Below are 13,854 nucleotides of genomic sequence, written 5' to 3' on the forward strand. Positions count from 1 at the left end.
GGTGAGAAAAGCTGGCCAAGTTAGAGAATGTTTAACAACTTCAGTGTTTTGAGAACATAAAATATGTGTTTATTTTGATAAGGTTTTTATGAGAGTTATAGAGTGTTTTCTCTCATGTTTGAAATACTTTACAAGTAAATTGTTTAAAACATACTAAAACCAATCATTTCATAAATCTGCATTTAGAGTCTAAAGCAAGAATAGCAGGCAGCCATCCAGGCAGTGCAGAGAAGTGAGGACACCAGGAGAGGCTCAGCTGCTTAAGGTCCTGAACAAGTGTGCTAGTCTTAGACTTGGTCATGTAAAGTGCAGCTTTGCACTTTTTCAGACCTAAGTTAGATGCATTTATACAACAAGTATTTATTATGCCTCTTACGTGCCAGTCCCTGTTTGGGGTGCTTGATTTTAAAGCAGTCAAAATATGTATATACATCCCAAAGCCTATGAAAGCACTGTCTTTTAGAATAAATGTGTTACATAACTTCTTACCTATATTTGATTTACCTAGATTGTCTGTAATTTAACTTAATTTCCTAATGACTGGGCAGTGTATCTATTTAGTCAACTTGCGTGTATTATTCTATACAGAATAATATTAGAGAGATAGATCGGGGTCCCCAAACCTCTGGCCACTGACTAGTACCAGTCCATAGCCTGTTAGGAACTGGGCAGCATAGCCTGAGGTGAGTGGCAAGCCAGTGAGCATTACCGCCTGAGCTCTGCCTTCTGTCAGATCAGCAGCAGCATTAGATTCTTATAGGAGCAGGAACTGCACATGCGAGGGTTCTAGGTTGTGTGCTCCTTATGAGAATCTAACTAATTCCTGATGATCCGAGGTGAAACAATTTCATTCCAAAATCATCCCCATCCCCCGAATCCATGGAAAAATTATCTTCCACGAAACCAGTCTCTGGTGCCAAAAAAATTGGGGACCGCTGATTAGATATATAGCTTATAGTGGTAACAGGAGCCGTTTAGATTAGAACCATTTCACTTCAACGTGAAGAAAACAAAGACTTTTTTTTCATAATGACTTGGAAATGGCTCTCTTTCTTTATTGAAGAAAAAAGGACTTGAGATGGGTGGATCAGTGTGCAGTGACAGGTCTTTCAAAGGCTTTTTTTTTTTTCTTTCTTGTTCTGTTAACTTTTTATGCTGGCTTCTCTTTCTAGAGAAGTCCCTGCTGTTTCCTTTTTTTTCCAGCGTATAGGCAAGGAAGGTGAGTGTAGAAATCAGGGACGAGAGGGTGAGAGCCTTTCCTATTTTTTTCTTTATGTATTTTTGCTATGTGATATGGAAATAGATGGCTGGTAAATTAGAATTTGAAAATGACTATGCCACACTGTACTATTAATACCAAATTGAGTAGTAGAAAAAGGAGAGTTGCAAAAAATGTAAAGGTGATGGGGGAGATGGCTAGCAAAGAAAAAGTGTAGAGAAGAACCGTGATGATAAAAAGCTACAGTTAGAGAATCCATTGCCTGATTAGAAGGCTAAGATTGTTAAACCGTTTTCCCCTGGTGGCATCTCCTCAGGGAATTTTAGGGAAGAAGGAATAAGATAATCTTGGACTCTCATGTTCGGGTCTTTTTCCTTTTTTATCACAGTTCCTGACTGAGCATAGTATACTTGTCAGACTTGCATCTTCTTAAGTGGCAGAAAATGTAAAAGCGGCCCATGGGCTAGAGAGCAAAATCCCATTTGGCTCCTTTTTCTACTGCTGCACTCTGCAGGTTACTTCTGTATGTATTTAGGTCATATCTCTTTTCTTTTCTTACCTTTTTCTTTTTCTTTTTCTTTTCTTTTTTTTTTTTTGAGACGGAGTCCTGCTCTGTTGCCCAGGCTGGAGTGCAGTGGCGCGATCTCGGCTCACTGAAAGCTCAGCCTCCTGGGTTCACGCCATTCTCCTGCCTCAACCTCCTGAGTAGCTGGGACTACAGGTGCCCGTCACCACACCCGGCTAATTTTTTTGTATTTTTGGTAGAGACGGGGTTTCACTGTGTTAGCCAAGATGGTTTCCATCTCCTCACCTTGTAATCCGCCCGCCTTGGCCTCCCAAAGTGCTGGGATTGCAGACGTGAGCCACGGCGCCCGGCCGTATTTAGATCGTATCTCTAAATCTGTTCTCTCTCCAGGCTGAGCTGACTCCTACCTGCCTCTGACCTCAGATAACCAGCAGACTTACTAGCATTTTCATTAAGTATTCTGAAAGCAGAATACACTTGAAATGATAGTACTGTTCTGGGTTTAGGATTTTATTGCCACAATTTAAGACTAAAGCAACACTTATAGATCAGTAAAGTCATGCTATAATTGTATATCTCTTCCCCTCATGAATGTCAATCCACTTTAGAGACATATGGACTCCTCTTTTTAGAAAAGAGCAATGAATAATTTTCCTTTTGCTGTTTTTGCTAGGGGACATATGTGGAAATCAAAACAACAGCAACAAACTAGTGGAAAAATCAGTTAGTTTGCAAGAAGCGAAACTGATCTTTTGTTTTTTTAAAATGGTGAGAATGAACACTTGTAATAGGATTTTAGCTTCAGGAAATCTTTATTGCCACAGGACACAAAAGTAAAAAAAAAAGAGACCAGAGTTGTTTATTTTGTAAAACAGAAGTAGTGATACAAGGGCTAGAGAGCGCAGTGTTCTTTCAGGGATAACAATCCCTTTCCCCAGCAGTAACAGCTCATTTTGTCCTGTTTCAGTAAAGTAATTTTAGTACTTTGGAACTTTGAAATTTATTCCGAATAACAGTGTTATATTTCCAAGCACAGATTGTCATTGCCAGAAAAAATAAACTTAATTTCCAGGTTATTTTGGGCCACTGTGGCAAGGTTCAGATTTTGTGTTGAGTTGAAGTGGAAGAAAAGGAAAAAGAACGGTCATACAAATGTTAGACCTAGCATCCTGGGAAAGTTGTGATATGTGTGTGTGTGTGTGTGTGTGTGTGTGTGTGTGTACGTTTATGTGTTATGTGTTTTTAAGCAATTGTAGTTTTATTAAAACCTTATGACAAAGGGAATAGGAAGCTGTATAATTTTTGGAGAGACTATTCACTTAATATTGTGACCCAAGGTAGTTCATTAGAAAAAACATTTTCTGCAAAATATTATTATGTATCTTCAAAAATCTGAATTTGTCAATTTGCACTCAAAAATACTTTTGCCAACTGACCGTAGAAGGTCATCAAGTTTACTAAGGTGAGGATTCCCAGTGGAAAAATAGGTATTGGAGGAAGTATACTTTGGAAGTATATATAGATAGACATAGGCATATCATTTATAATTTATATAGTATGAAGCCAACATTTCTGATGTTGTTCAATAACATGTCTTTATGGATGAATCTCTGGTAGTTTAGTCCCAGAATAATTTTTTTCTATTTTTATTATTTTAAAATTAAACTTCTTATTTTGAAATAGTTGTAGATTCACATGCAGGGTAAGAAATAACACCAAGAAATTCCACGTATTCATCATCTAGCTTCCTGCAGTGGAAACATCTGGCAAAACTGAAGTACAGTGTCATAACCGGGATATTGACAATTGATAAACTGATGCAATCAAGATACAGAACACTTTCATCACAACAAGGATTCCTCATGTTGTCCTTTTATCACCACATTCACCTTAACTTCCCCAATCTCTTCCTTACTCCCAGTCCATGGCCCTGGCAACCATTGGTGTGGTCTCTAATAATTTTATGTCAAGAATGTTATATAAATGGAACCATGTAGTGTATATAGCTTTTTTCAATCTGTAATTTTCTGGAGCTTCATTAGGTTGTGTGTATCAATAGTTTATTCCTTTTTATTGCTGAGTAATATTCCATGGTATGAATGTACCAGTTTGTTTAACTATTTACCTATCTATTGAAGGGCATCTAGGTTTTTTTCCAGTTTTTAGCGCTTTACATATAAAGCTGCTGTAAACATTCGTTTATGTGAACATATGTTTTCATTTTCCTGGGATAAATGGCCAAGAGTTCAATTGCTATGTTATATAGTAACTACAGGTTTATTGTTTTTAAAGACACTACTAAACTGTTTTACAGAGTGGGTATACCATTTTACATTTTTTACCTGCAGTATGTGAGTGATCCAGTTTCTCCACATCTTACCAGCATTTGATGTTGTCAGTGATGTGTAATGAGTGATATCTCATTGTGGTTTTAATTTGCATTTTCCTAATGGCTAATGAAATGATGTTGAATATCTTCTCATGTGCTTATTTGGCATCTGAATATCCTCTTATGCGAAAGGTCTCTTCAAGTCTTTTTGCTCATTTTCTAATTAGACTTTTTTTTTCTGCTGAGTTTTGGAAATTTTTTTTTTTTTTTTTTTTTTGAGATGGAGTCTCGCTCTGTCGCCCAGGTTGGAGTGCAGTGGCGCAGTCTCGGCTCACTGCAAGCTCTGCCTCCCGGGCTAGCGCCATTCTCCTGCCTCAGCCTCCCGTGTTGCTGGGACTACAGGCGCCCGCCACCGCACCTGGCTAGTTTTTTGTATTTTTAGTAGAGATGGGGTTTCACCGTGTTAGCCCTGATGGTCTCGATCTCCTGACCTCGTGATCCGCCCATCTCGGCCTCCCAAAGTGCTGGGATTACAGGCGTGAGCCACCGTGCCCGGCCAAATTTTGGAAATTCTTTATGTGATCTAGGTACTAGTAAGATATGTGGTTTTCAAATATTTTCTCCTGGTCTGTAGCTTGTCTTTTTATCCTCTTTGCAAGGTCTTTTGCAGATCAGAAGTTTTTAAATTTGTTGAAATTGAGGTTATCAGATTTTCCATTTATGAATCATGCTTTTGGTATTAAATGTAAGAGGTCTTTTCCAGTTTAGATCCTGAAGATTTTCTCCTATTAATTTTCCTAAAAAAATTTCTTCTAATTTTTTCTACTTTTATATTTTATATTTTTGTCCCTACTTGTAGAATATGTGAGGTTTAGGTTGAGGTTCATTTTTTTAAAACAAAATGTATGGATATCCAGTTGTACCAGCACCATTTGTTGAAAAAGCTATCTTTCTTTCATTGAACTGCTTTTGTACCTTTGTCAAAAATCAGTTTGGCATATTTATGGAAGTTGTTTTCTGTTCTGTTCCATTGATCTATGTGTCCTTACTTCTGCCAATACCATACAATCTTGATTACTATAGCAATACAGTATGTCTGGAAATCAGGTAGTGATTCCCCCACTTTATTCTTCTTTTTCAGCATTATTTTAGCTATTCTAATTCCTTTGGCTTTACATACAAATTTGAGAATAACTCTTTCTACATATAAAATATCTTGCTGAGATTTTGATAGAAATTGGATTATACCAATTTAGGGAAAATTGATATCTTTACTATTTTGAGTCTTCCAAACCATAAATTTAGATCTCCATTTATTTAGATCTTCAATATATTTCATCAGTGTTTTGTAGTTTTCAGCATACAAGTCTTGTACATATTTTGTTATATCTACATCTGAGTATTTAATTTTTGGAGCAATTATAAATATATATATATGTATTGTATTTTTAATTTCAGTGTCCAGGTGATCACTGGGTATGTATAGAAATGCAATTGATAGTTCTGTTTGTATCTTGAAACATGCAACCTTGCTGAACTTACTAATTCTAGTTTTATTGTCGATTTCTTGGGATTTTCTATGTAGGTAATTATGCCATCTCAATTAGGGAGAGTTTTATTTTTTTCTTTCTGATATGTATGCCTTTTATTTCCCCTTCTTGCATTATTGCTCTGGCTAGATATTCTAGCACTATATTGAATAAGTGTAGTGAGGGTGGATATCCTTGCCATTTCCCAACCTTAGGGGAAAAGCACTGAGTCTTTTACTACTAATTCTAATAAAGCTGTAGGGTTTTTTTTTTGTAAGTGCCCTTTACTAAATTGATTTTTAAATTAATAAATAAGCAGGCTAACTTAATGATGAGGAAGGGTCCTAATGGCTTTATGAAGTAGTCAGGTGGTCTGTGTGACTAATGAGCTTGAAGTATCTATTGCCCTATCTCAAAAACTTTCTCCTAATCTGAATGAAATTTACTAAACACTTACTGTTTTGAGTAAAGGCATCTTATTGAATGGAAAACCTCTTAGAAGGATTAATATTTCATACTGCTATCACTCTTATCTACAATGAATAGTTTATTTCCTCCTTGTCTGAGCACAAAAAGCATCATATAGGTGGGAGAAGGAGGCACAATTTTATTTATTTATTTGGAACAAGATCTTTCTGTGTTGTCCAGGCTGGAGTACAGTGGCACCATCTCAGCTCACTGCAGCCTCTGCCTCCTGGGCTCAAGCAGTCCTCCCACCTCAGCCTCCCAAATAGCAGGGACTGCAGGCACACACCACCACGCCTGGCTAATTTTTTAAAAAGTTTTTGTAGAAATAAGGTCTCACCATGTTGCCCAGGTTCATCCTGGGCTCAAGCAATCCACCCACCTCGGCCTCCCAAAGCACTGGGATTACAGGTGTAAGCTACCATGCTTGGCCAGGAGGCACGATTTTGAAATAGAGAATGCCACAATTGGGCAGCAGGAAGGTACTAAGTAGTTTTTCTAGTTCAAGCACAGACAGGAGCTCTGAAAAGGATCTGAAGCCTAATTTAACCTTTTTAAAAAATGTCCATTATTTTCATATTAAATAACTGTAATTTTAGAAGTATGAACACTGCATTTGAGAAGTTTGTTTCATAATTTATTTTCAAATGGTTCTACGTTTGTTTAGTATACTGTATTTGTTACTGTCTCCTCCGAAGTGCATCTTGTAGAACACCAAAACATCCTGTTAATGATAGGCCTTTTGTCAAGAATGACAGCATGTCATTATTTTACTTTCAAAATGAGAGGATGATATAGATATAACACCAAGTTATAAGAATGAAGCACAAATTGTATATCACAAAAAGCAGATAACTTACTTCATTTGGGAATATAATTACAGTATTTCCTATCTTCTCAAGTTTCACAAAAATGCCCTAAGTAATTAGCTCATATAGACACTAATAATTTGAAAGGGTTATTACCTTTTTTTCTATAGCAGTTTTGCTTACAGAATGTTATTTACAATTTAATAGCGTTGAAAAATTTTATGCAATATGCTTATTTAACATTGCTCACGTAATGATTCAGGTAAAGTCAGAAGACGACTCTTGTGGACCTATTATTTTAAAATCACATTGTCTTGTTTTCTGCATCGTAATGAATATCATGTTCTCTTTCCTTGCTGAACTTCTAGAAAACCTATTCTCTAAAATGTATTGCTTCACATAAAATACATTTCAGCCTTTTTTCCCTTGACTGCTATGATGAAATAACATTCTAATAGCTTTCACAATGTAAAGTTTATAGCATTTCTATTTCGTTCTTCAGTCTGCAAATCTACTCCACCCATCAAGAGTTTTCTTTAGAATAAAGATAGGATACTTTGTCAGGAACAGGGCAAGAACTGCAATTAATAGGCAAGGATTAATGATGAAAGTGACTTACAGTAAGCAACAATTTTCAAATTGAGAAGAAGAAACCAAAATACAAGATGGACAAAAATTTTGAGAAAATATCCATCTGTTCCTAATTAGTTCAGGTTTATTGACATGGATGGATTGTATTTCTGAGGGCCGATAGTGTCTTTGAATAGGATTGCAAAGCCACTCTTGGTTATGTTTGAAGATGTGTAGAGAGTAATAGGATAATGAACAAATGCCATTTCATGTATACAGTGCCCATAAATTACAACCAATTAGCTTAATTTCAATCACAGACAAGATTTAGAATATATTATGAAAGGGTGGTTTGTGAGGATATATTAGACAAAACAATAACCCTTGGGCCAATTTTATGTTCACTGAGAGCAAGCCTGTAGGCTTTGCCATTTCATTTTATGTAGGATTACTAGATCCAGGAACCATATTAGGCATAGAATATATGGACTTTATGAAAACATTTGACAAAGTCTGTCATAATATTCCTGAAGACAGTATAAAATAAATATATGCTGGTAACAAAGATAATTGGATAATTTAATGATCAGATTAAGAGTTGTACCTGAAATGTGCTGAATAATAGAACAGTATCAACCAATGTGATATTACATGCTATGGAGTTCTGTCCTCAACTTAGTCAGTTCAGCATTTTAAAATCAGTGAGTGAGATACATAAAATGACTTATAAGGATCAACTTTGCAAAAGACAAGAAGCTTAGAATTTCCTGGATACCAATGGCAATAACTAAGGCAATAACCAAAGGAAATACCTATGTCTAAGATATATATATCTATGTTATATACTCAAATATATGTGAGTCTAAGATAATATAAGATATATATTTTTATGTATTTTATATATTTACATTTACATCTGTAGTTTTGTACTTGGATCTGAAAAGCCAAATGCAGACATAATAGAATGGAAAGTTCTGGTTGCAAGGAATAGGGAGCTTAAGGGAGAAAAGGGAAAATAGTAGAGGAAGATTGGGCATGAATTCCAAATGGCAAGTAGGGCAGCCAGGTCTCAAGAGGGACTGAAGTGAGGAACTGGAAGCGTTTGGGGTTCCTTATTTTCTCTGTCTTTCTGGAGCGACAGCGTCCTCATCTCAGCTTCTCTGTGCTCATTCATGTCTCAGATTTTAGTTATATTAGTTAATTTGTATCTTGTACATGACATTTTCTAAGGTGACCTAAGTGCCTGAATCTTCAACAATTACAGGCCCAGTTGGCTCATACCAGCTGGCGCTTGGTCCTTCTGGGTCTGATGTCCAATCCTGGTTCACCAGTCACCATGGCTAGGTTAGATGGGTAGAGGGAGTCTTAGTCACATTGCCAAACATAGCAGCCAGGGCTGTGGAAAGTGGATTATCTAAAATGGAAACATAGAAAGGAAATAATTGGTATATTCAGTATAATGAGACATTGGTTTGCACTGCAGTATTTTTAAGATCAGGGGTTTTATGTAACATAAAGCCAGTTATAGTATATAAAAGCAAAATATAATTGCTAAAAATATGAAAGACCAATGAGATCTAAAGTTTCATTAGAACATATTACAATGATGTTAGTAATGAGATATTAGAATGAGAGAAGTTTGAGTCTTCTCTTATTCTATTTCAGTGAGACCAGCCACACTAAACTATTGCATTCTGGGCACCATACTTTGAAACACGTGTAGAATATTGGAAAAAATTTAGAGAAATCTAGAATGAGGAAGAAATTCAACTGAAGGAATTGTAAGTGTTGACCTGAAGAAGAGAAGACATGGAATATTCCTGATAGCTGTCTTCAAATGTTAGAAAGACCTTCATGTGAAAGAGGCCTGGGGATGTCACACATGGTTTCTAAGAGGACTGGAACTGGTGCACACTTCAGGGAGGCAGATTTGTGATGAGCCTGAGAAAGGATTTCCTGAGAGACAAAACTGGCAGAAGATGGAACAGAATGCTTTAGAAAGTGGTTTCCCATCATTTGGGATGTTAAAATAAAGGATAGGCAACAACGTATTTAGGTTGAAGTAGATTAATGGAATTGAATCCATGTAGAACTTGAACCAGGTTATCTTTATGATTACTTTTAAACCTGATGTTTTATAAATCAAAGTGGCAGTTAGATAGTTGATATAGTCATTAATCTGTATCCCACAATACTGTATTATGGTTTTTAAATTAAAATTTTTATTATTAAAGTTTAAAGGAGCCAAATTTTACTTTATAAAAATGTGTTACTTTCTTCCAGTTGACATTTCTGTAATCACTTTGGTAGGTAGATATGGTGGCATTACTATTAGTTACAGAAACAGTTTCTATAGTTTCAAGGGAGGTTACTTTAAGAGTAAATCTTGTATAATCCAAGAGTTAATTTCAAATTTAGTGCCCTGGAGCAAGTATTTTATGAAGCATCTCTTATCCTTTGTGAATAGGAAAACAAGCAGAGGCTACTGAGAAATATTATACGAGAAACAGAAAAAAGAGCTATCTCCTTTCTGACTTGGCTAAAATTTCATTTTTCACTGGCCCTATGCTGGCCAGAAGTCATGCAACACTTTATTTGAAGGAAGGAAGAGGATCTATCCAATATACAGTTGGTTAAAGGTGCTGGTTTTAAATAGACCTGAGTTTTAATCCCAGCTTCTCCACATATCAGCCGATTATTTAACTTCAGTAGTCTCTGTTGGTTTTTTTTTTTTTAAATCTATAAGATGGGTATAACAATACCTACTAAGAACTGACTTGGGGAGAAGAGATTAGGTTCAAAGTGTTTTTCCTATTTGTAGATTTATGACAGAATGTTAAATTTCTGTAAAAATCATAAAATGCTGAAACTGAACAGAAACAGAATTCATTTGGTGTAATGTCATACTTTTACAAATGAGGAAAATAAGGTCTGAAAAAGCCAGGAGAACAGAGCAGTTTGCAATTAAAGAACAGTGATTTCCTCCCACTTTGTGGAAAATTCATCTTAAAACCAGAATTATAAAGATTATACATTTTTCACTATTTTTGGTTTTATTTTACGGAAAATATTGTAAGAGTAAATCTTTCTTAGAGATACCGTGGAGAAACAATTGCTCAGAAAGATCTTTTTCTAATCCCAAGATTTTGTGTCAGACTCAATATGCCTGTTTAAAATTTTTTATACAAATGTGGGCAATGTCATAATTATTGCTCCAAGGCATAGTATACTATATATTTACTTCGTTCAACCAGCATGTCTACAATATCTTCAGTTGAACTTTATTTTTCAGAATTAAAAAAAAAATTTAGTAAATGTATGTTCTGTTTCCTAGATGTTGCCTGAAGAAAAAGTTTGTAAGTACTGTGGAATCAGCTATCTAATTCTTCATGAATTTAAAGCTATGGAAGAAAAAGTGAAAGCAATGGAAAAAGAGATGAAATTTTATCAAGGAAGTGTAGATCGTGAAAAGAGACTTCAAGAAAAACTGCATTCTCTTAACCAAGAACTTGAACAGTACAAAATTGACAGCAAATCCAAAACAGAAAGGTTAGAGTATGTTTTTCTTTTCTATCATTTATTTAGTTGAAAGAAAAGTACAGGAAATAAATACACTTTGAATGTTTTTCTGAAATTTCTCTACATCAGGTATAGTTTATACTTTAATACATTTGTTTGTTTCTTAATTATATTAATAATTACTAAATATAATTATTATAGTTTGCTTTCTTTCAAGCCATATATTTACTATCTGAAAAATTAGAAATCAATTAATTTAGTAACCACCAGCTGAGACGTTCAAGTTTTTTTCCCAGGTATATATCTTACGTTTTATTATTAGGAAAATTTATCTATCAAAAATCAGATTAATTTTGGGAGTTTTTCATACATTTATTTTAAAATGGCTTTGGATTTTTAGATTTGTAGAGTAAGGCTTTCCTATTTTGAAAAAGATGCCAAGACATTCAAATTAGTGTATGATTTTAAATTATTGGAATTGGAAAAAACTTTAAGAATGGGTTTCTAATATTGTAGAATCTAATCAGCAATCTAGTCTGCCTAAAGACATTTCAGTGAGCCTATACAGAAGAGTTTTTGCTGGTGTTTTATAGCTTTTCCTATGAATGAAAATTTCTTGATTTAAAGTATTGACAGTTGATGTTAAAAGACCTTGAGTTAATGAATTTAATGAATAACATGTCTATGTAGTGGAAACTTGCTTAAGTCACTTCGGATTAAATACTTCTATTAAATTTTATTACAAAATTTTATATAAAATATGTAATTTCATTAAATGCCAGTTAAGCCAGATATTTCTTACTTTTTTTTTTTAACAAAAAAAGTAGTTATAGTTTCTTTAATTTCACATCTGAATAATAAAGTATTTTATGATATTTTCATGAAAAAGCTTAAAAATTTGAAGTATTGTTTACAATTTTTAATTTGGAGGGGTTTTGCCTGTCAGGGATTCTTTTGTTTGGTGTATTCACACCTTGCTTTCTTTAATAAAATGTAGTATACATGTAAGACATAAACACATGAAGTAAAAGAAGTATAGAGAATAATAAGGCAAGAAAGTCTTTGTACCCTGCTAATTGTACTATTACTGGTACCCTGCTGATTGTACTGATTGTATTATTACTGGTACCCTGCTGATTGTACTGATTGTATTCTTACTGGAGGTAAAAATCATCTTTTTTTTTTTCTTTTGAGATAGAGTCCTGCTCTGTCACCTAGGCTGGAGTGCAGTGTCATGATCTCAGCTCACTGCAGCCTCTGCCTTCCAGGTTCAAGTGATTCTCCTGCCTCAGCCTCCCAAGTAGCTGGGATTATGGGCATACACCACCACTCTTGGCTAATTTTTTGATATTATTAGTAGAGACAGAGTTTCACCATGTTGGCCAGGCTGGCTCAAACTCCTGACCTCAGGTGATCTGCCCACATGGGCCTCCCAAAGTGTTGGGATTACAGGCGTGAGCCACTGCGCCCGGCCAAAAGTCACTTTTAATGATTTGGTGTATGTCTTGCTAGATCCTTCATTGTACCTTTACCTTTATTACAAATGTCTTTTCTTTTCTTTTTTTTTTTTTTTTTTTGAGACAGGGTCTTTCTATGTTGCCCAGGCTGGTGTGAAATGGCACTATCATGGCTCACTGCAGCCTTGACCTTCCAGACTCAAGCTGTCCTCTCACCTTAGCCTCCCGAGTAGCTGGGACCACAGGTGCACACCACCATGCCTGGCTAATTTTTGTATTTTGTAGCTTTTTTTTTTCCCTAGAGATGTGGTTTTGCTATGTTGTCCATGTTGGTCTTGAACTCCTGGGCTCAAGTAATCTGCCTGCCTGGGCCTCCCAAAGTGCTAGAATTACAGGCATGATCCACTGCACTCAGCCTTATTTTCTGAATATGTGTAGTTCATATCTTTTTCTCTTAATAGACTAGTTTTAACATAAGCAGTATATCAAACATACTGTTGTGCTGTTGACATTTGCCGCTTAATTATATATATTGGAAATTGTTCCATGTTAATGTATGTAGATCCACCTTGTTCTTAACTACACCAACATTTTTCTTACCAAGAATATGCTATAATTTACTTAATTTTCTTTTCAAAGTTTATATTTTTCCAATTTTTGTTATTACATGTAGTATTTGTATTTATGTTCTTGTGAACATATGCTGTTCCAAAGGATAAATTTCTAGAAGTGAAACTACTGAAAGAAAACAAATGCCAGTTTAAAATTTTGATGGATATTATACCAAGTAGTCCTTTGAGAAAATAACATTCACTTACATTTGGTCAATAGTTGATGAAGTGACCACTTTCCTACATTTTGTTAATATTGGGTTTTTCTTAATTTTTTTCAATCTCTTGAGTGAAAAATATTACCTCATGGTTATTTAATTAGTATTTTTTTTTTTGCCAACGAAGCTGAACAATTTTTTGTGTATTAGACATTTATATTGATTACCTGTATACATATATTGCCCATGTTATTGGGTTATTTGCTTATGTTTGTTTATTTGTAGGCACTTTTAATATAATATTGGCATTATACTTTGTTTATATATGTTGTTAATATTTTCTCATGGTTGCTTGTCCTTTCACTTCGTTGTATTTTTTTGCTGTATCTTTTAAAAGTTTTAATAATATCCTGTGCCAGATTCTGGTTGGTTAGAGTTTTGTGTCAAGTTCTTTTAGTTGCAAACAACGGAAACTTATCTGACATGAACCTAAACACAACAGAGAATGTATTGGAAGAGTACGAGGTGATAGCTCATTGAAAGAAAGGAAAAACTCAAGAACCCTGGCTTTGGAAATGGACTGGAAACAGATCTTGTTCAGGGATCTGGGAAGTCTGGGGTAAATTCACTCAACTTTTTTTTCCTTGCATCATTCCCTTCAA

At 35.0% G+C, this 13,854-nt stretch overlaps 1 protein-coding gene across 1 annotated transcript in view; it reads left to right on the forward strand.

Annotated features, from left to right (window-relative positions):
• The window catches only part of LEKR1 (leucine, glutamate and lysine rich 1), a 225,032-nt gene that overhangs the window by 15,785 nt on the left and 195,393 nt on the right, over positions 1-13,854 (forward strand). Inside the window, exon 3 of the mRNA XM_015131868.3 lies at positions 10,782-10,996. Within this exon, the coding sequence (XP_014987354.3) occupies positions 10,782-10,996 (215 nt within the window). The remainder of the gene's footprint in view (positions 1-10,781; positions 10,997-13,854) is intronic.

The sequence above is a fragment of the Macaca mulatta genome, chromosome 2, assembly GCF_049350105.2.
Source record: "Macaca mulatta isolate MMU2019108-1 chromosome 2, T2T-MMU8v2.0, whole genome shotgun sequence".
In the NCBI taxonomy this organism is placed as follows: domain Eukaryota; kingdom Metazoa; phylum Chordata; class Mammalia; order Primates; family Cercopithecidae; genus Macaca; species Macaca mulatta.